This window comes from Sinohyriopsis cumingii, chromosome 16 (genome assembly GCF_028554795.1).
Source record: "Sinohyriopsis cumingii isolate HCF-2022 chromosome 16, ASM2855479v2, whole genome shotgun sequence".
Classification (NCBI taxonomy): Eukaryota; Metazoa; Mollusca; class Bivalvia; order Unionida; family Unionidae; genus Sinohyriopsis; species Sinohyriopsis cumingii.
Genome location: NC_142976.1, coordinates 33,082,741 through 33,106,935, shown reverse-complemented (window position 1 = coordinate 33,106,935; position 24,195 = coordinate 33,082,741). Strand labels below are relative to the sequence as shown.

The window sequence follows — 24,195 nt, the reverse complement described above, 5'->3', positions numbered from 1 at the left end:
AATAGATTGCGCTTGAGTGGGTACTCTTCCATCATACTTTTACTGTAAACAGGTATAGATTGCACTTTGGTGGGCACTCTTCCATCATTTTCTTATTGTAAACAGGAATAGATTGCACTTTGGTGGGCACTCTTCCATCATACTCTTACTGTAAACAGGAATAGATTGTACTTTAGTGGGCACTCTTCCATCATACTCTTCTGAAACAGGAATAGATTGTACTTTAGTGGGCACTTATTCATCATAATTGAAATTTCCCCTATGCTTGCAGGTGCTGGGGGCAACATCCTCCACATTTTAAAGCAACATTGCATAAATGTAAATTTCCAACAGCACAAAATCATCAAGATTGTCATTTAATCATTTAGAAATAATGACTTAAAAAGAGGTATCTGTTTCAATAGATAAATACCTGTTTTTGTTATTTTGGTTTTAAAATACATCCAGAAGCACAACAGGGGATTATGTACATGTAAAAATGTTATGTCATTCAGGATGCCTTTATAGCTGGTGATACATACAAAACTACAAAAGAAGTTTCTATTGTGTAAAATAAATACTTCATTATTTCTGTGTACTTGAAAGTGAGAATACATGGGTTCATGTTACAATATTATTTACAGAATTCAGCTGTTGAGCATTAGTCATCCTGAAATAGGGAAGATCTAAATGTATCAGGGATGTTGTTGCTGGCTCTATCTCATGGATACAACAAATATTGTCGACCCTGGTCTGTTCCCGTCTTTTGAAAAGGCAGCTCTAGGTCTACACAGCCTTCTACACAAACTGTCAGGATCCATATTTTTTGCCCTAAATCATCTGTAGACTATAATCTACTCGTATATTGCATACCCATTTAATCTTACAAGGTTGCCTTTGATACAATTTTTAATTGTAATTCTGTATTGCACACCCAGAGTTTTTCCCTGTTGTCTGCTTATTTATATTCTTATGTCAAGGTTTTATAAATTCTTTTTTGTTTATAATTCCTTTGGCACTCCATAGCTGTTATGATTCTTTGGTCTTAAAATATGTAGCAAGAAAGAGCGCAGCCCAGAGTGGCCGAGTGGTCTAAAGCGCTCTCTCTTACGGATCACTGCCATCTCACCTCTAGGATTTGGCCAGTGTGGATATGTGAGAAAGCTTGCCAGTAGCTTCTTGTGGGTTGGTGGTTCTTCCAGGGGTTTTCCTGGGTTCTTCCTCCAACATTAATACTGGCCGCCATGCATAGCCTATCGTGTGCTGAAAAATGGCATTAAACCCCACAACAACAACAAACAACAACAACAAACAACAACAAGAAGAAAGAGCAAAACCAAAACATTTGTAATAATTGAAAATGTTAATTTATGTTTCTAACATACAAAGTGACAGAATTGTTATTATTGTAAAGTATGGAGAATGAAATCCTAAATGTTTTATTAAGTCCAATAGTTTTGAGTAATCCAGATGAGTTCCAAAGGTATTCCAAATGATGTATCAATAGTACAGAAGAATCACTTTTTTACAAAAAATCCTACAATGACTTTATGGCAATTCCAATACAGCTAAAACTGTTACCCTAATGTCTTTGAATGTTTCGCAGTAATTCTGTACATCAGTCATATATCCAAATAGTCTTTAAATGAATGTTAGAGCACTTTAACTCCAACAAATCATTATTCAATTAAATAAAAAGTCTCCTCTCAGTGAATAACTCTTCCAAGTCTGATAGTTATACTACAAATGCCTAATGCTTTGAAATAATTCTGTTATATACTAACACGTATTAGCAAAAATGCAGTATGTGGTTTTGAATGCAACCTCTTATCATTTTGAAATAATCAACCAGTGAACAGATAAGCTGTTTTAATTCTGGTTAATCATAAGTTAGGTCAGGCAGGCCTTTTACCAGAACTTGTGTACTTGTGAGATCACATGATGTTTAACAGTACAACTCAACCTTGAAACCCATGAATGAAACAATTTGTGCACTATACATGACTCATCTTTAAAGTACAAAGTTATTATTGAAAAGGAATTTAGTACTTCAAATATTATTAACTAAATAACCTTTTCAGAAACGTTTGTTATGAAAATAATACACATAATATAGATACACATAATATATATGTTGTACAAAGAAGGAGGGGTTATATGTAATAAATACAAAACAACTCGCTTCATGTTTATATGAATATATATTAAATTTATTCTTTCTGTTGATCCCATACATAACATGTACATAGGTTTGTGGATTTGATTTTTTAGCTGGACACATGCTGTATTCAAGCAAATACTTCTTGATAAAGCTGTGTACTGTTTTCTGTCTTTACAGGCTGCCAATAAGGGTAAAGGAGGAGGAGGTCTCTTTAGTGGATTCTTCAGCAAGTTAATGTCCAAACCTAAAAACGAGATGATCCTTCCAGATGACAAAGATCCTGCTGTGAGTAAATCTAGAATTTGTTATAGAGAGGATCAGAAGGCTGTAATATTTAATTATCCATATGAATAATGAGGGGAGGAATGGATTATTAAGACTAATTAGAGTGTTACTTGTTAACCAGGCCAATTGATTTGATGACTGGTCAGGCCCTAAAATAGTGCCTTTTGACCCTAACACCAGGCCATCATGTCTTGAACAGAATATATAGCTTACCATGTTTACTTGAGTATATGTTTGGATTGAATTGCATGTAACATTTATCCAGATGCAGAATTCCTATCTGCATCTATAGGTGACTAATCCACACTGAGAGTTCATTCCCAGGGTTTCAGATATGTTTTACTGGAATAGCACATAGCTTTTAGATATCAGTTTTCTTTGATTTGCCAAAAAATATATTTTCATGGATACTTAAATTTGTCTTTATGCAGGGTGTCCTGTTGCCTTTGTATGTTGATTATGGTTTGTACTTTGTTTGATACATAAATTCATGGCTTCATGAGGGTGTCCTGTTGCCTTTGCATGTAGATTATGGTTTGTACTTTGTTTGATACATAAATTCGTGGCTTCATAAGGGTGTCCTGTTGCCATTGCATGTTGATTATGGTTTGTTTGATACATAAATTCATGGCTTTATAATGGTGTCCTGTTGCCATTGCATGTTGATTATGGTTTGTTTGATACATAAATTCATGACTTTATAATGGTGTCCTGTTGCCTTTGCATGTTGATTATGGTTTGTTTGATACATAAATTCATGGCTTCATAACGGTGTCCTGTTACCATTGCATGTTGATTATGGTTTGTTTGATACATAAATTCATGGCTTCATAATGGTGTCCTGTTGCCATTGCATGTTGATTATGGTTTGTTTGATACATAAATTCATGGCTTCATAATGGTGTCCTGTTGCCATTGCATGTTGATTATGGTTTGTTTGATACATAAATTCATTTCTTCATAAGGATATCCTGTTGCCTTTACACATCAAAGGATTAAAATCATAACTTTAACATTTTTAAGATGTGTTGGTGGAATTCATGACAGATTAGACTGACTTGAGCATGTACTTTATCTTCGGTTTAGCACACAGGAATTTTATTGGATAATTGTAGCCAATGACATCGTAGGTCTGTTTTATACTCAAGCTTTAATGTATGCTAGTTAAACTTCTACAAGATATTGTTTAAGTTGGTATATACAAGCCTTTCAAAACCGTTCGAGAGTTTTTTACATTTAGAAGTTCTTTAAAGTGAGGTTATTGTTTGTTTGCACATCAGATGTGATGGCAGTTGAATTTTATTGATCAACCAACTCTGTTCAGTAATTTTTGAAGTGGGAGATAACATTTGACATTCAGATTTGTAACGTGTTTACTGGAGAACAAAAAATAAATCCATTTTGAAAGTTAGTACATACAATGATTGTTACCTTATACAGTATTTTCAATAATTGCTCAAATTTTTTAAATTTAAATAAGGTATTTTCTGCCACAAAAAAATGTCTTCAGTACTTAGAAACTTAACTAATAAAATGAATATGGCCATGTCAGATGTATTGAATAGTTGTTATTGTTGTTATAAAATGTACCTGCTCTGTGACGATGTCAGATTACCTTTTCCCAGAGCATTTTTCAAGGAGTGAAACAATTACAGTTGCATATTGTTGGCAGGTGAGCTAAATTATTGGACTTTCAGTTTTTGTTTTGTTGCTGTCAACAAATGGGACATCTAAAAGAGATTTTGAGGAAATGTTTAAATTTTGCCATATGGCTTGTCCCTTACTGAATGAAATGTTTAAATTTTGCCATATAGCTTGTCCCTTACTGAATGAAATGTTTAAATTTTGCCATATAGCTTGTCCCTTACTGAATGAAATGTTTAAATTTTGCCATATAGCTTGTCCCTTACTGAATGAAATGTTTAAATTTTGCCATATAGCTTGTCCCTTACTGAATGAAATGTTTAAATTTTGCCATATAGCTTGTCCCTTACTGAATGAAATGTTTAAATTTTGCCATATAGCTTGTCCCTTACTGAATGAAACCATGTATATGTATTGACATTTTAATTATTTTCCCTTAGATTATATGGGACCCAGTAAAAAAGAGGTGGGTCAACACAGATGATGACAGTCAACAAAATGAGGTTCCCTCAGCTCCTCCTCCAAAGGACATTGAGTTGAAAGGTAATTATGATTCCTGTCAACATTAAAAATAGAAAATGCATTCCCTCAGAAGGCAACATCTGTCTAAACCATGCTTTGATGTATCTGCATTCACCTAAATGCGACTGCTCTGGTGACTGAATTGGTTAGAACCTCAGATGCAGGAGGTCTGCCTCGGATGCAGGAGGTTGCTGATTAGAACCCCAGCCAATTCATATCAAAGATTTATTAAAATGCAATGACATGTCTAGGTCTGTACAGTTTACAGTTGTGCCCAACTTACTATTGGGTGTATACGATGGAGATGGATGTTATTGTTATCTGGTAACCCTGGCATCTTTCCTATTTTTATATGTTAACACATTACACACCGTATAAAGTCATTCCATGTTGTATTGTCTTTTTTTTGGGTGGTGGGTGGGGAAGGGTGTGGCAATTTTAGCACATTGGTGGGTAAATCATGGCAAGACAATGAGACCTAAGTGCATTCCTCCATCATATCAGCTGTTATTAATATAGTTTAAGATTTATTGAAAAAATGTTTTATCAAACATGAAATTTTAGTATCATAAATTAGTACTCTCTTTTAAGAAGTTAATGAAACTAATGCATTCCTTTGCTTATCAAGGCTTGAAAAAGATGCAGTCATTGAACTTGTTGCATAGATTTCATTTGGAGTGGCTGTTCATTTCAGATCCTCTATTTAAACATTGTTGATTTTAGGTTCTAAGCCACCTGGAAACCCCCCTCAAAGTCAAGGCAGGGCCTTCAGTAAAGGTAGAGGTAAGTTTCACAGGTTTATGTTTTAACAATAGAATTTTAATTCTATTAGTGGAGTGTTTTTTTAGTTAAGCTACGATTTTGTTATGAACCTGTTTTCACAAAGACCTTATTTAGATACTTTTATTTGCTTTTGAGGTTAGATACAGAGATTTGTTTTAATAGCAGTATATATTTATGCAAATTCCCAAGATGCAGATTTCCATAAAACCATGTATATACTACAAAGCTGTCCGACTTTTAAAGTGAAATATCGTAAACATAATAAAATATCAGATTCCATAATTATATCAAATAATAACAAATTATTTAAATAAATTGGTATCTCTTAAATGCAAACTTTGTTTTAGTGTAACTCTTGGTAGAAGGTGATGCCTGATAGGACGAGGAGGTGTACCTTCCGATCTACTAAGGTGATAGAGTCACTCCTGGTCCCTGACACATACATATTTGTAATACACATAAGGGTTTAAGAGTGTCATGCCAACAGTGTAATAAAATCTTTAAAATTAATGACAATCTCAAGAAACACCACAGTTCAGTAGAAACCTTTTCAGTTGGACCAAAAAATGAAGTGATTGGAGATATGGATACAGTTTATGATCCAGTCAAATTTATTTTCGACTGTGTCATATTTTCCAAATGGAGTGATTGGATATAGAGATATAATTTGTGATCCAATCAAATTATATTTAACTGTGTCAGATATTCCAAATGGAGTGATCGGAGGTACAGAGACAATTTGTGATCCAGTCAAATAGCATTTGACTGTGTCTGATATTTCAAATACTATGGAACTGTCTCTTATGAAGGATGCTCCCTTGAAGACAATGAGTCCTACAATGTACTGAAATTAATGTTAGTCGAGACTGTTTTACTAGATTTGGCCTGTGTCTCTCCAAACTGTTTCAGGGAACAAAAATCCACTCAAGGATACACTCAGTGTCATTACAATTCAAGTGTTTCTTAATCCTGTGGACACTCATAATCCCACCAGGATTGATATTATATAAACAATATGATACCGGACACAAAAATAACCTGTATAATAGCACAGTAGTTTAATATATGGCAATGCAAGTATAAACTATGTTTATCTAAATAATATAATTTACACAGCACATTGTAATTATTAAAAGTACATATTTCCCAACTGCATCAATGTAGTCCATAAACAAGTACACTGGCTGCAAGACTTGGTCATAATAATAATTGTCAGGTGACCAGAATTAGGACTTCACTGTTGGTACCAATGGCTTAGGGATATATAATCTTACCGACAAGATGTGGCAGTCAGTTGAAAAAATGAATCAACAAGACCATTTCTGTCTGAGTTACAAAGATAACAAAACCTGTCATCGACCAGGAGTGACTCCAGCAGACGGAAGGGTATGCTTCCACATCCTATCAGGCATGACCTTCTTTCAGTTTAAATTTAATTGTAAGTGAAGACAACATTCTGTGAGTACGTTTCTGATAGATCCATTATCCACCAATAACCTGATGAGTCCCTTACAGAAATGTCAACACTTGTCCAGTTCCTCCACAAACATAGTAATTTGATGCTATCATTAACTGGAAGATCCAGTTTCAGAATGCCAACAAGCCAAGTGTTTGATCCACTCTATCCCTTTATATAAAGAAGCTAAGAACTCACAATAAAATTTTTATAAAACGGCAAAATGTGGTAGACTGTTTTGAGGTGTTTTGCCATGAAGGCAGTTGACCAACCCAACACAACACAAATATGCTCAGCATCAGACAATAAAAATCTTCCAGTCTGATCCAGAACACTCCAGTAGCAGCATTAATCAGAAAGATAGAGAACTTTATTGGATGCACCAATTACATGGTCTACAGCTGGAAGGGATCAACGTCTTTGAATGGGAGTCCAGGCATTTCTAACTTAACTCTTGGTAGAACACAGAGTTTCAGAACCCAGTCCTTATTCCTGTCACTGATTCAGCCAAAGTGAACTCTTGTATACAAAGCTCATCGTACAATACAAAGCTTTAGAACCCTGTAATTACTCCTGACACTGATTCATCCTAAATGGAATCTTGTGTGTTTAATAGAAAAGAAAAGCTGTTCAGAATATACATTCTTTTTGCTGGGTCAGTACCATTAAGTTTGATCTCATCTGTGAACTATAGCCAAGACCTAGGGAGCACTTCCCCAGTGGATTTGTTGTTGCAGTTGTTGTCATAAGCATCACAGTTATCTGTTTTTCACACTTAAGTGATTAAATAAAGTTTTTGCATTTGGATTTCGCTCATTTTCTCTGAAGCCATTGTAAGTAGTCATGAAACTTGATTGGTGAATTCATCTTGAAGCCATTATATGTAGACATGACACTTCATGGGGGAATTCATCTTGGGGGCTGCTACCCTCCACAGCATGTGAGTCATGGTAGCCTACATTCATGTAGCAGCTTTGGTATAATGATCTTGGATTTAGTCTACTTTTTCAGACACAGTGGTAGTACAGGCATGAAACTTTATTCATACTAGAAAGTACTACTTACCATGAGTAAAAGTGGTTCACTGTTACCTACATTTTTTGCTCAAGTGATGTTAAAAGTTTGCATTTAGCTTGGTTCTTTTGACACTTGTGTACAGAAACAAAATATGTGGGCATTTGTTTAGAAATAACATTCACCTCAGTGACCTAGTTAAGGTCATAACGACCTACTTCTCTTGGCATCGTGACTGTGCAGGGATTTTAGATTATTCCATGACAGAGCATGCAAAATACAGTATTAGCACAATTTTTGTTAATTATAAGTAACAGTATTTCCCAAGAAAGTCATGTGTATTATATATGAAATGTTTATGTTCCATAGATTGACATGCATTTTTTTGCATCATTCTAACACATCAAATTTTCAGTTACATCTTGACATTTCTTTCTTTTTGTAACTAAACATAATCTTGTTTACTACTTTTCAGTACTGTCATACGAGTGTAAGATTTTTAGTTATGGAGAGCAAGGATTGATCGATTAGTAATTTGAAAAAATAAGTATGTATAATAATTGAGGCTTCACAGAATTTTGAGCATTGTCTGCACAAAATTGACGCTACAGTGAAACCTGTTACAGTGTAATCCAGACAGGTTTACACTCCATCAACAATCAATCCAATCGGATTCAAATTAAGGTATTTGACATAGCGGAAATCGGGTCTGTACCAATAAAAGTTTCATGTTCTGGAGAACTTTGGAATTCCTCATCCACTTACAGTTTGTAGCTTAGCAGATAAGGCATTTACAGTGTATCAGAATGATGGTTTTTGTTTTCAGAAATATGATACCAGCAATTTAATTGCATTGGTGACCTTTTGTAATTAGATCATGATTTATGAATTACTTCAGGGAATGAAAGAGGACACATGCATACAGAAAACTTCTTTCAGATATGAAAACATTTAGGTACCATATATACATGTGTATAAACTGAATCTACCTGCAGACAGCATAGACCTTGATCTGCTGTCTCATAATGTACCAGTAGATCTGGGTCTTTGCTGTTAGGAGTAATCAGCAGAACAAATAACATTGACTTTGTTGAGAAAAGACCAAACTGTTTTCCATATAAAGTAGCTGTGAACAACCAGCAGTGCTATTGCCTTGTGCCCATGTCTTGTGCTTTAGAACACCTGGCCTAGATTTTTTCAGTGGGACTTCAGTCCATTCTTCAGTTTAAGTGTAGAATCCAGCAATTGGATTGATTGAAATTTAGGACTTAATTAACATCAACCAATCAGATGTCATAAGTCTTAATGTGAATTTTAAGACTTGCTGGCAAAACCAGAACATAGTTGTCCACAACATGGGGGATAAACTTTTTCTTTGCTTGGTCATAACTTCATAATATATACATGTGATTAAGAGATTCATTGTCTTTCTATATTGTAAATATAATCAAATGAATATTGTGCAAAGATCAGTATCCTTGCTCTCACTATTATTATTTGGTGTAAGGATAATTTTTTCTTCAGTATATCATCTGCTTGCTGTAACTTGCAAATTTATCTGACAAATTTTACTTTTCTATTTTCTGTAGCTGCATAAGCAACACAAAATGTCATTATCTGGGTGCTTTGTTTAATTTATGTGCTTTCTATAGAAATTTGGAGGTTTGCACCTAATACCAACAGTGTTAATGCACATGTTCATTAAACTTGGAGGAGGGGGCCCCGAGTGGCCGAGTGGTCTAAAGTGCTCTCCGTTACGGATCACTGCCATCTTACCACTGTCTGCGTGGGTTCGAGTCTAGGATTCGGCCAATGTGGGTATGTGAGAAAGCTTGCCAGTAGCTTCTCGTGGGTTGGTGGTTCTTCTCGGGGTTTTCCCTGGTTCTTCCTCCACCATTAATACTGGCCGCCATACATAGCCTATCGTGTGCTGAGAAATGGTGTTAAACCTCACAACAACAACAAAATAAACTCGGAGGAGATTTTAAAAAAGTCAGACTAAACTTAGAGTTCAAACATTTTATTGGTCATTGATTTGATAATAGCCAATAAAATGTTGCAGTCATTAGGTGTACCTGGATCAGAGTGTGACAGTTATTTGTAATCTTTAGCTTTAGGTCATAGCACAATCCTAGGTTTGAGTTAGTACCCTAGGTGTGAGTTAGTACCCTAGGTTGGAGTTAGTACCCTAAGTTGGAGTTAGTACCCTAGGTTTGAGTTAGTACTCTAGGTTTGGGTTAGTTACCTAGGTTGGAGTTAGTACACTAGTTTGGAATTAGTACCGTAGGTTGGAGTTAGTACCGTAGGTTGGAGTTAGTACCCTAGGTTTGAGTAGTACCCTAGGTTGGAGTTAATACCCTATATTGGAGTTAGTACCCTATGTTGGAGTTAATATCCTAGGTTGGAGTTAGTACTCTAGGTTGGAGTTAGTACCCTAAGTTGGAGTTAGTACCCTAGGTTTGAGTTAGTACTCTAGGTTGGAGTTAGTACCCTAGGTTGGAGTTAGTACTCTAGGTTTGGAGTTTGTAACCTAGGTTGGAGTTAGTAACCTAGGTTTGAGTTTACCCTACATTTGAAATACTACCCTAGGTTTGAGTTAGTCTTCTAGGTTTGAGTTTGTACCCTAGGCTTGAGTTTTGTACCCTAGGTTGGAGTTTGTTCTCTAGGTTTGAGTTAGTAACCTAGGTTTGAGTTAGTTCCCTAGGTTTGAGTTAGTACTCACAGTTGGAGTTTGTACCCTGGGTTTGAGTTAGTAGCCTAGGATAGAGTTAGTAAGCTGAACAAAACTGAAGAAAAGCACAGCAGATGATATTGTGGGAAATGGTAAATAATTGTGGGAAATGGAAAATAATTGTTGCCAAGCTCGGCTATTCATCATGAGAATTTTTTGAAAAACAAAAAGTAAAGAACAAAATTACTTTTATGCAACTTGTACAAATAACTAATATTCATATTACATTTATCCAAATGTTTGAACTTTATATGTTATGTATGTAATAGGGAAATAAGTATTAAGCTGTTGCTGATTAGTTAGATGATTCAGTAGGAAGTTTCTTTATCACTTTATTGAAATCATGATAATATGATATTTGAATCTGGAGCATGAAGAGTTTATGAGCTTGGCAATTAAATATCAAGAAGTGGGAGTGAATCTCAGGAACAACAAAATTTGCAATATTGTTCTTCCCGAGATACTTGGATTTGTAATATTTGCCTGATAATGCCATATTTTTTTTCATAGAGATTATGTTGCACGGCATATGTAACAGTTGCAACCAATATGCATTTTTCTTTTTACAACAACCCAAAATGGAACTGGTTCATATTGGTCAAATATTTATAATTTGAGAAAATTCCATATTGATAATTTTTAAAACATAAAGATAAATGAAAACATTTTCAAATCCAAAGCAGTAAGTATTGGTGGAAGCTGTTGGTATTCTCTGGTTACTTTTTAATTTACACCCTAGACTGCATGGAATCATCAAAAGTATGGACAACATCCATTCTCTGGTATTGTTAGCATTTGTAGAAGATGAAAAAGTCAGTAGTTTTGAGTCCAAATAATGCCTGTATCTTCATGTTTATGACTTCTTGATTGTTGAAATGATTATGCAAGTTTGTGAAATTCGGGTTGAGATTTTGTTATGATACCTTCTTAACAAGGTAACAATTCAATTAATCGTTCCTTCAATTCTTGATGTTTGATTGGTACAGTAATTATAAAATAGTTCGTATGGTCATTTATTACACTTATTTTATGAAAAATTTAATACACTAAACTTTGATAATTTATAAATGGGGTTCTAGTACCAAACTCAAAATGGCTTGCATTAATAAATTTGTCACTGAAGCATCATTAAGTTCTAGGCTTGTGTTAATTAAATCTGTCACTGAGCATCATTAAGTTCTAGGCTTGCCTTAATTCAATCTGTCACTGAAGCATTAAGTTCTAGGCTTGCCTTGATTCAATCTGTCACTGAAGCATTAAGTTCTAGGCTTGCCTTAATAAAATCTGTCACTGAAGCATCTTTAAGTTCTAGGTTTGTATTAATAAAATCTGTCACTGAAGCATCATTAAGTTCTAGGCTTGCCTTAATTAAATCTGTCACTGAAGCATCATTAAGTTCTAGGCTTGTCAATTAAATCTGTCAATGAAGCACTAAGTTATAGGTTTTACTTAATTAAATCTGTCACTGATGCATCAATCATCATTAAGTTCTAGGCTCATTTTTCAAGCCCTTTACAGCATTACTGCCATATTAGTTAATTTGCTGCTCTTTTTAGTGCACTGTACTAATACATAATCAATTAAAGTCTGTTTCAGCAACATCACTTCATTATGCCTTTCTAGGTTTTTGAAGAAAATCAAAAATGAGAACTATCAATCTTAACAACTTGAGAGTTCCGTTATTTTAAGTAGGTACATGAATTTCAGTTTCACTTAGAAGAATGAATTGTTGCGTGATTTCCAAATCCTACAGCTTTCATCTTGTAATTAGCACTATTAATTTGGTCAAGTATTGTTTTTTATTAAACTGGATGAAACATATTTACATATACTTCAGGGTTGTCTACTTCTGTAGCACTAATGCTTATAGTCCCATAAATTAGACCCTCAGATCTGTGTTGATACTGATGGACTATTTGTGGGTCTGATAGTGCCTATTCATAACACTGAAGAATTGTTTGCAGACCGATATATCTACAACATATTGATGTACATCTTAGACACAGGTATTTCTCACATCTCTTGAGCTACTGTCAGTTGAAGGGTTCTTTTGGCGATATATACAAGATATTTTTGGATCAAATCTTGTCTGATGATGTAAATTCATGTGGAATAATACACAACCGTATGTCTTGTGGCCATTTTAAATTTCATTTTAGACATGGCTGTTACCAAGTACACTTTAAGTGTCTAAACTGTATGTGGGTTTGTTCTAGCAAGAATTGCATGCTGAAAAATTGAACATTTTAAATGAACAGTCCATCAGATGATCCATCAGCACAGTTTTGGGGGTCTGATTGATCGCTTGACTATATCGCTTACTGTACAGCTTGAGATGGCATGATCATTACATTATAATTGTCATGTATTACATCACTGTCATTGGTATGATATAATTGTCATCTTTTTGGCATCACTGTCATCCATATGGCATCACTGTGGCGTCTGTGTTACATCAGTGCCAACGTTTTGACATCAGCATCATCTGTATGACATCACTGTTTCTAGGTTATCAGTACTAAGAAATCTGGCAGAGATTGGTTGTAAATGGATTTGGTTGCAACTTATGCATGTTATTAAATATTTAAAAGAGAAAATGGTAATTCAATTATACTAAACACTGTTAAAGTCACATGAATGAAAACAAAGTGGTGAATAAAGTATATACAGGTCCTTGGGACATCTCTAGCTGTGTCTGATCTGCTGTAAATCTGTCATGCAGGGTTTCTGTTGCGGAAATCCACTATGATCTCAGGTTTTTGCTCTCTTCAACCTGTGCAAGTTTGATTTTTTTAAATACTCAGCTATTAATTTATGGACAATTAATTAGTATTTGTTCTGCATAATGACACTTTCTTGGGATACTAAGCTAAGAATCAGCACAAGAAAATGCACTCCAAGATATATATATATATACATATATATATATATATATATATATATATATATATATAATTAAATTATGAATTTGTACATAGTTACATAATCAAACATTACACAAGTGAAAGCCCTTACAAATGTCTTGGTAGTAACTTTTCTTATAATTTAGTTAGTATGGTAGTCCCTCGTTATGATGTTAACACAGTTTACCCTCCAATAAATAAATACAGTAGTCTTTATAATATTGTGTGAATAGTGCTTCCTTTTATGTTTATACAGTATTCCCCTTTATAATGATGTTAGTAGATCACCCTTTTTTATATTCTCTTTTTATAATTATGTTAGTAGTGTTCTATTTTTGTCACACTGCACAGTGCTCCTTAGTGCTGTTTGTACAGTACTCTCTACAGTGTTGTTTGTAAAGTAGTCTCTTATAATATTGCTTGTACAGTAGTCCCTCTTTATCGTGTTATTTGTATTCCCTCTTTATAATGTTTGTACACTGGTCCCTTTTTATAATACTGTTTGTACAATACTCCCTCTTACAATTTGACCACTTTACCAGTATTCATAACCATACCCTCTTAATAAGAGAGTCAGTGGTATTCTAAGAAGCTTTATAATGAGGGGCTACTTTATTATGCAACAGTATATCTATATCTACCATATTTACACTTTTGTTACACACAGGTATATTACACACTGTAACATTTTTGTTTCGTTAGGTGCTAGACAGCAGTATGTTGATGTATTGAACCCCAAACCAACAAATAGTGCCAGTGTACCCTCAGGTCTTTTCAATGTCCTGCCAAGTTCCCAGTCCTCCCCAGCTATATTTGTACCTGGTGGATCCACAGGTAAAATTAATGTATTTCTCATCTGAAACCTCTGTGTAGAATTAGGTTTCCTCATTTATCTCTGATCATCACAGCAGCTGAAGACATAGATGTGTATGATTGGTTGGTTGGTTTTTGATGAGAACATTATGGGATGTTATCATGAAGAGGAAATGAAAGCTAAATGTTATCTAATAGGTTTATTGGTCTATTAGGTCTAGAATTTATTGAAGGGGAGTTGTAAACTCAGTCTTGCTTTTAAAAAATTATAAAAAGTGTATGGTTGGTTACTGTGAAAACTGATCGAGTCATTGCATACATCTGTGGTATCATAAATATAATGATGTCAGATACTGATTGATTCCGGGTTGGTGTCTACACTGAGAACAGGAAATTTCACTCAACAGATCACATTTATTTTCATCAGGTAAATTTAAACATGTTATCAATTTTTGTTACGATGAAAACACAGCAAATTTAAGTTTCAGCTACTGAGGCATCGGTATGACTTAGAGACTGATCACTCTCAGTTCTCACCAACTAAACATACTTCTGGGCTGTGATGTACGAGTTCAGAGACTGACCACTCCCAGTACTCTCTAACTAAAAATACTCCTAGGCTGTGATGTACGAGTTCGGAGAATGACCACTCCCATTACTTGCCAACTAAAAATACTTATAGGCTTTGATGTATGAGTTCAGAGACTGACCACTCCTAGTACTTGCCAACTAAAAAATACTTCTAGGCTGTGATGTATGAGTTCAGAGACTGCCCACTCCCAGTAATTGACAACTAAATATACTTCTCGGCTGTGATGTATGAGTTCAGAAGCTGACCACTCTCAGTACTTGCCAACTAAAAATACTTCTAGGCTGTGATGTTTGAGTTCAGAGGCTGACCACTCTCAGTACTTGCCAACTAAAAATACTTCTAGGCTGTGATGTATACACTACAGTGGTTATGTTATTAATTTTCCTTAAAAGGCAGACTGCTGATTTTGTATTAGACTCTGTGTCCCATCTGACTGGCTGATCTTGTATTAGTCTTGGTCTCCCGTCTGTATGGTTGATCTTATACTAGACTTGGTCTCCTATCTGACTAGGTGAATCTTGTACTACTCTAGGTCTTCAGTCTGACTGGCTGATCTGGTACTAGTCTAGGTCTCCTGTCTGACTGGCTGATCTTGTACTAGTCTAGGTCTCCTATCTGACTAGGTGATCTTGTACTAGTCTAGGTCTCCCATCTGACCAGGTGATCTGGTACTAGTCTAGGTTTCCCATCTGACCAGGTGATCTTGTACTAGTCTAGGTCTCCAGTCTGACTGGCTGATCTGGTACTAGTCGAGGTCTCCTATCTGATTGGCTGATTTTGGTTCTAGTCTAGGTCTCACATATGACTGGCTGATCTTGTACTAGTCTAGGTCTCACATATGACTGGCTGATCTTGTACTAGTCTAGATCTCACATATGACTGGCTGATCTTGTACTAGTCTAGGTCTCACATATGACTGGCTGATCTTGTTACCTTTCTAGCTCTTTAGTGTACTTCTCATCTAATTCAAAATAAAACTTTGAAAAGTCAGCATTAGTGCACATAAATGATGTATTTTGGTTTTAAATGTTGTTAATAAGGCTATAGTAAAATAGGTAAAATCAGCATGATTTAAAATGTGTCAGATAGTTTACATAGGCTGTGTTCTTAAAATGATATGTATGCCTTCTGAGTGAAATGGTCAAATGGTAAGTAATTTTCAAATTGACTTAAGTTACATCATCAGATTTGTTGTGCTGGCTTACTTCACATTTACATTTCCATACGATGCAACAATTAAGTATTTGCATTCTCATTTTTAAGACAATTCTGTGGCTAGAAGTAGCCAATCCCAGAATGCCAGGAAAATGTCACAGCCAGTTACTGAGGAGACAAATCAGATACCCGATACTTCACTAAATGAAAATGTAAGTGGCCATCTTAAACATTATTTCATTTCATCTTAGTTAAAGCCATTTGCAGTGCTTCCAAAAATTTCCACCACATGACTATTGTTTCGACCACCCTCACTTACTGCCACCCTTTCAAACCACCTTAGTTATTGTGTGTCCTGGTTGTTACATGCAACCCAGATTTATGTTTCCCTACATTTTCCATCATTCTTTTCAGTTAGATATGGAAGTTGGAGAAAATCAAGGGAGAGCTGTATTTCAGTACTATGCGGTTATGAATTGTTTTACATAAATGCATGTGAAACATTGTTGGATGGGTTTTATTAATGTGTCCGTAAGGAATGCATTATTTTAGTACTATGCAGTTATGAATTGTTCTACATAAATGCATGTGAAACATTGTTGGATGGGTTTTATTAATGTGGCCGTAAGGAATAAATTGTTTAAATATTATGCAATTATGAAATTATTTTACATAAATGCTTATGAAACATTGTTGGATGAGCTTTATTAATGTGGCCATATGCATGTGATATCTTGAGGTTGATTTGCCTTAAAATATGGCCATATTGTCACTGTTAAAAAGTAGATAACTGTACTTGTTTTCCAGCATTGCTTTAAAACATTTGAAAAACCTGAAATAAAACATGGTGGCATGAAGATCTTTCAAATTACACAGCTTATGCCAATCCACCATTAAATATGGCCACCATTACCATAAATAGAAAACCCTTTGAAAGTTTTCAATAGAATCTGATCAGACTTTTGAATATAGCCACTGTTACTAAAATAGACAAACCTTCAAATCACTTCTTCAAAACCACAGATCAAGACTTGATATTGAACCTAAAACATCCTGGCATGGAGACCTTTCAAATTTGTATAAATTACACTGATCAAAAATCAAAGTGGCTGCCATCAATAAACAAGAAACAGATAATTAACTTCTGAAAACTGTTGAACAGAATTTGACCATCCTGGCATGAAATCTTCAGTACAGCTGTTGTGCATCTGTCCACTGAATAGAACTTGAGAAATCTTGATAGAAAGCATCTGGCATGAAGGTCTTTCAAATTTGTGCCAAAGATGCTGATCTGCCCTCAAATGTGACTGATGTTACAAAAAAAAGTAGAAAAAAAACTTCAGACAGAATCTTAAAAACTGCTCAAAAGAATTTGTCTAAATTGGATACAAAGAATCCTAGCTTTGATGGCCTTCAAGTTTGTATAGGAGATGCTGGTCTGCAGTAAAATACAGGTTGCTGTTATTAGAACTATACAAAAAAATCCTTTAAGTGACCTCTCCAAAATCATGGAGTGAAATTTGACCAAACATGAAGCAAAGCATCATGTGAAGAAGAGCCTTCAAACTTATTCCATTGACACCAGTCTGCCTTCAAATATAGCTGTTGTTACTTAAAATAGAGCAAACATTTGATGGCTACTTCCAAATTGACCATTTTGACAGGAAGCATCTTAGCACAGATGGCTTTTAGATTTATACAACTCGTGCTGATTGGCCATCCAATATGGCCACTGATGCTAAAAGTAGAAAAATATTTAAATGGCTCCTCCAAAACTGCTCAACAGAATATGATAAAATTTGAGTGAATGCAATCCTGGCATGGAGACTGTTCATACTTATACAGCTTGTACTAATCCACCAATAAATATATATATTACTACAAATAACAGGAGGTCCCAAGTGGCAGAGTGGTCTAAAGCACTCTTCGTTACGGATCACTGCCATCTCACCTCTGTCTGCATGGGTTCAAGTCTTGGATTTGGCCAATGTGGGTATGTGAGAAAGCTTGCCAGTAGCTTCTTGTGGGTCGGTGGTTCTTTCTGGGGTTTTCCCGGGTTCTTTCTTCACCATTAATACTGGCTGCCATGTATAGTATATCATGTGCTGAAAAATGGTGTTAAACCTTGCAACAACAACAAAACAAAACCCATTTAAACAACTTTTGCCAAACTCACTGGACAGAATTGGATCATGGTTGACAGAAGGCATGCTAAGAGGAAGACTTATAAAATTATTTGTACAATGATACCAATCCTGCCTCAGATATGGCTGACATTACTAAACTTAGATAATCCTTGAAAAAACTTAAATATTTGAATAGATTTGACTGAAAATGAAAGAAAGCATCTTGACTTTAAGATATTTTGGCTCTTTAAAAATGGTGATTAAACATTAGATATGCCTGTTATTTATAAAACTAAAACTAAATCTCCAATAAAACCACTGGATACATTTTTAAAATCTTGATAGAAAGCATCCTGGTAATAAAACCTTTCAGATGTATACAAATGATGCCACTAAGCCATCAGATATGGTTGATGTTACAAAAAATTGAAAGACCTTGAAACAGCTTGATCACAAAAACTACTGAGTAGGATTTAACAAAATAGTAATAGAAAACATCTTGGAATAAGAGCTTGCAGGTGTATACCAATCATTCCAATCCACCACTAACAGAAGAAAAATATTTAACACAGTTTTCTCCAATAGAACTGCTGCAAATTGGAAGAAGTTTGACAGAAAATGTACTGGCATAGGAGCCTTTCAGTATTTGCCAAATGATCTTGATGTTCCATCAAATGTACTGGCATAGGAGCCTTTCAATATTAGCCAACTGATCTTGATGTTCCATCAAGTGTACTGGTATAGAGGCCTTTCAGTATTAGCCAACTGATCTTGATGTTCCATCAAATGTACTGGTATAGAGGCCTTTCAATATTAGCCAAATGATCTTGATGTTCCATCAAATGTACTGGCATATAGGCCTTTCAGTATTGGCCAAATGATCTTGATGTTCCATCAAATGTACTGGCATATAGGCCTTTCAGTATTGGCCAAATGATCTTGATGTTCCATCAAATGTACTGGCATAGGGGCCTTTCAGTATTAGCCAAATGATTTTGATGTTCCATCAAATGTACTGGCGTAGGGGCCTTTCAGTATTAGCCAAATGATCTTGATGTTCCATCAAATGTACTGGCATAGGGGCCTTTCAATATTAGCCAAATGATCTTGATGTTCCATTAAATGTACTGGCATAGGGGCCTTTCAGTATTGGCCAAATGATTTTGATGTTCCATCAAATGTACTGGCATATAGGCCTTTCAGTATTGGCCAAATGATCTTGATGTTTCATCAAATGTACTGGCATAGGGGCCTTTCAGCATTGGACAAATGATCTTGATGTTCCATCAAATGTACTGGCATATAGGCCTTTCAGTATTGGCCAAATGATCTTGATGTTCCATCAAATGTACTGGCATAGGGGCCTTTCAGTATTGGCCAAATGATCTGGATGTTCCATCAAATGTACTGGCATAGGGGCCTTTCAGTATTGGCCAAATGATCTTGGATGTTCCATCAAATGTGCTGGTATAGGGGCCTTTCATTATTGGCCAAATGATCTTGATGTTCCATCAAATGTACTGGCATAGGGACCTTTCAATATTTGCCAAATGATCTTGACGTTCCATCAAATGCAGGTGAAGATAGAAATATCGGAGACAAATGTTTTCATGATACATGTAGTCAGCATCATTGGAAGAAATTTTATGTAAGCATCCTAATAACCCAGATTTTTTGACCAACTGTTATTGTATCTGGCTACTATGCCATCCAGGTGAGTGATCTCAAGTCCACCTGGGTCTCCTGTTTGGGTTTTGCCTGGTGAAGTCATCCCTAGATGAAAAAAGATAACAGGTTGATAGGTTTTGAGAATATATGAGTCGGTGGATTGGGGTAGTTATAAACATGTGTCCCATGTGATTTACATTTAAAAAGATAGGGTATTCATACCTCAAAATAAATATAATAAAATATATGTAAATTGGTTTATATATAATAAACTGAGTACAAGATTGGTCCCTAAGTATACCAGATACTACTGGAATCTATTAGTACTGGATTCAACCTACTAGATACCACTAGAATGTACTAGTTGTGGATTCAGTATACTAGATACCACTAGAATGTATTAGTTGTGGATTCAGTATACTAGCTACCACTAGAATGTACTAGTTGTGGATTCAGTATACTAGATACCACTAGAATGTACTAGTTGTGGATTCAGTATACTAGATACCACTAGAATGTACTAGTAGTGGATTCAGTATTCTAGATACCACTAGAATGTACTAGTTGTGGATTGAGTGTACTAGATACCACTAGAATGTACTAGTAGTGGATTCAGCCTACTAGATACCACTAGAATGTACTAGTTGTGGATTCAGCCTACTAGATATCACTAGAATATACTAGTTGTGGATTCAGTATACTAGATACCACGAGTATTTTGCACATAAAATAGTTATAGGTGAAAACTCCAGTTTCAGTTTTTGGGAAGGTGGGGTTTTTTTGATTTTATTTCTTGAAAGAGCTTGAAATAAAGTAACCTTTAATAATGGATTTTATGTTTCTTGACTAATTCCTTGGTTAGTTATGACTTTCAAGATCACGTAGACAAGTTTGCATTATGTATAAATGTTTAAACAAGTGCCTTTGCTTTGGTGCCTGGTAATGAGTGCCATGCATGTAGCATGTACTGATCTTTTTGCAGCTTTCAAGAGCAAGTTCAGTAAGCTCTCTTTCTCAGGAGATTCAGAACATTATGGAAAAGGTAACCATGCATGTTGATGCAGCCTTGTTTACCTTTTTTTTTTATCTCTATTGGTAAAAAATGAGAAGAGCTAATGCAGTAGTCTGTTGTCTGTTGCCCATCATACGTCTTGTGTTTATCCATTTGTTTTTAGTTTAAGTTTACTATTGTTATTCCTGGAAGGATTAATATTCATCCAGTGGTCTAGTTTGGGGTTTGGCAGTAATGTTCACATTGCACTCCATGCATTTTGGTAAGTTGTCACAGGTCAAATATTTCTACTATATTATTGAAATTACTTAACAATCTAATGTTAGATAGGCCTAATTAGTACCATTATGGCCTGGAAGTCAGTTGATAATTTGGTCACTACTTTTGAATGGCTGAAGAGGATTTTGTCTCAAAGAAAGCACAACATTTGCTACACTCAGTCTTTTTAATTATTTTTAAAGATTATTTAAAGAAACTTGTGTACAATATTTAGTTGTTATTACAATTATCCTGACCCAGTCTCCAAAATGGTTGCCTTAATGGCTGTCTTGAAAATCTGTACATGGCTACTTACCAAGATGGGATGGTTGTATCAGCATGAGTCTTTCATGGACATACAATGCACACTATCAAACTATAGTTGGCATGGAATGAAACTGGTGCTTATCTGACCTCCTGCATGGCCAGCAGCTCCAAAATCTTATCACAATCTGGCATTAGTATGGGTTTTCACTATTAGGCATTAACATGGGGTTTTTACTATTTGGCATTGATATTAGGTTTCACCTTTTGGTATTGACTTGGGTTTTCAATATTAGGCATTAACATGGGGTTTTCACTATTTGGCATTAACATGGGGTTTTCACTACTTGGCATTGAAATGGGGTTTTCACTATTTGGCATTGAAATGGAGTTTTCAGTAGTTGACATTGATATGGGGTTTTCATTATTTGACATTGACATGGTGTTTTCGTTATTTGGCATTAACATGGAATTTTCACTATTGGCATTAACATGGAATTTTCACTATTGGCATTGAATGGGGTTTTCACTATTTGGCATTGAAATGGAGTTTTCAGTAGTTGACATTGATATGGGGTTTTCACTATTTGACATTGACATGGTGTTTTCGTTATTTGGCATTAACATGGGGTTTTCACTATTGGCATTAACATGGAATTTTCACTATTGGCATTAACATGGAATTTTCACTATTGGCATTAACATGGAATTTTCACTATTGGCATTGACATGGGGTTTTTACTATTGGCATTGACATGGGGTTTTCACTATTTGATATTGATATGGGGTTTTCACTGAAACACTTACTGTAATATGAAATTTGTCTAGAAGGAAAATGGTGCAGATGTAACCTCCATCATTGCAGTCTAATCATCATTTTGATAGTCAGCACTTGAACATTTATTTGAAGATCAGTCTTATTCCAGGTTTTTAGCTGTACTGCCTTGTGACCGTGATAACAGAAGCAAGTATGAATTGATTTATAAATCCAGTTTGTAGAGGACAGCTCCAGTGGCTTGGTGGTTAGAGCATTCATCTCGGATGCAAGAGGTCATGGGTTCGATCCCCAGCCGAGTCATACCAAAGACTTAAATAATGGTACTAACAACTGACTCGCTTGGTGTTCAGCATTAAGAAGTTAGTGTTAGGACTGGTCAGCCTGGTGTCAGGATAATGTGACTGGGTGGGACATCATGCTTCACTGCCACACTGCAGACATCGTAGCAATATGTCTGAAAAATTGATAAAGCTACTTTAAAAATCATAATCTCACACACACATACACACACACACACACACACTCACACCAGTTTGTAGATATATCAAAAGAATATTGTTAATTATGTCAGTTCATTATCTTTCTTTCCAAAAAGTATTATTTATAGATTTAACCAAACTTAGCATGTGGGTATATGTTGGCTATGTCTGAAACAAGTTTAATGATTTTCTATTTGTGATACTAGGTTCAGGTTCAAAGACCATGTCACAGAGTCACATATTTCATTAACAGTTATCTTGTGAACACATTAAATCAAACATGTTTGAAAACAGTTATGTCGGTAAGTTAGGTATGTTACAGTGTCTCATAATATCTGAAATGGTTTCAGTATTGAGCAATCAAAAGAATAAAAGTGCAAAAGAAATGGACCTATTTTGGATTTGTGGAAATTCTTGTCAGTAGAGTATCAATCCATTTGACTGAGTCTTCCTTTGTTACTAACATCTTGTTTGACTAAAGTTTCATTTGTTGCTATTGGATACTAATCTGTTTGCCTCACCTGTTAATGGGATAGGTATTACTGATCTTTCAATTATGTATGTATTACTGATCTGTCATTGTCATATGTATTACTGATCTGAAAATGGCATATGTAATACTGATCTATCAATCTGTCAATGACGTATGTATTACTGATCTGTCAAATTTCATATGTATTATTGATCTGTCACTGGCATATGTATGACTGATCTGTCAATTGCATATGTATTATTGACCTGTCAATGGCATATGTATTACTGATCTGTCAATGGCATATGTATAACTGATCTGTAAATGACATGTATTACTGACATGTCAGTGGTGTTTGTATTACTGAGCTGTCAATGACATGCATTACAGATCTGTCAATGGTGTATGTAAGATTGATCTATCAATGGCATATGTATTACTGGTCTGTAAATGATGTATATATTGCTTTACTAATGGTGAATCCAGTGGCAACACTATTAAGATCCAGTGTTGAGGTTTTTCAAAGACATATTTTGAATCAATTGCAGTATTCAGCTGTAAAAAATAAATTTATAATGTCTTCAAATTGTACCTTAATATGCTTGATTCCAGGGGCCATGCCCGTTTTTAGGAAAAACTACGTCATACCACCATTTACAGGTGAGACTCACCACAAAACACTTTTGCTTTAGGCTTTATTTCACAGTCCAAATCAATTTGAAGCATATCCTCTCACCAACCTGATAAAGATTATTTCATCCGTATACATTGGTCTCTCTCTGTATAAGGTGCCTTAATATGACACTGACCTTGTTATAAGGCATTGATGGTCATATATCCCATTACATGATGCAGTAATTCTAATAGATGCCATTACAGTAACAGTACAGTATGTATAATGTACCACAATTTAAGGAACCTCAATATAATGCATTCAATTATTTGTTAGCTATGGTTATAGATGCCTCTACATCATGCAGTAATTATAATATACCCCACTGTAAGGTATAGTCATAGATGCCATTACATCATGCAGCAATTATAATATACCCCACTATAAGGTATGGTCGTAGATGCCATTACATCATGCGGTAATTATA

General features: G+C 35.2%; 1 protein-coding gene across 4 annotated transcripts in view; it reads left to right on the top strand.

Annotated features, from left to right (window-relative positions):
* LOC149780178 (uncharacterized) overlaps positions 1–24,195 on the top strand; it is a 124,381-nt gene that overhangs the window by 84,361 nt on the left and 15,825 nt on the right. For 3 of the 4 annotated variants that reach the window (XM_089936922.1, XM_089936921.1, XM_089936919.1), the window contains 5 exons: positions 2,318–2,425; positions 4,510–4,612; positions 5,315–5,374; positions 14,181–14,312; positions 16,147–16,250. In XM_089936922.1, coding sequence (XP_089793048.1) covers positions 2,318–2,425; positions 4,510–4,612; positions 5,315–5,374; positions 14,181–14,312; positions 16,147–16,250 — 507 coding nt within the window. The remainder of the gene's footprint in view (positions 1–2,317; positions 2,426–4,509; positions 4,613–5,314; positions 5,375–14,180; positions 14,313–16,146; positions 16,251–24,195) is intronic. The other variant, XM_089936920.1, reaches the window with a different exon arrangement.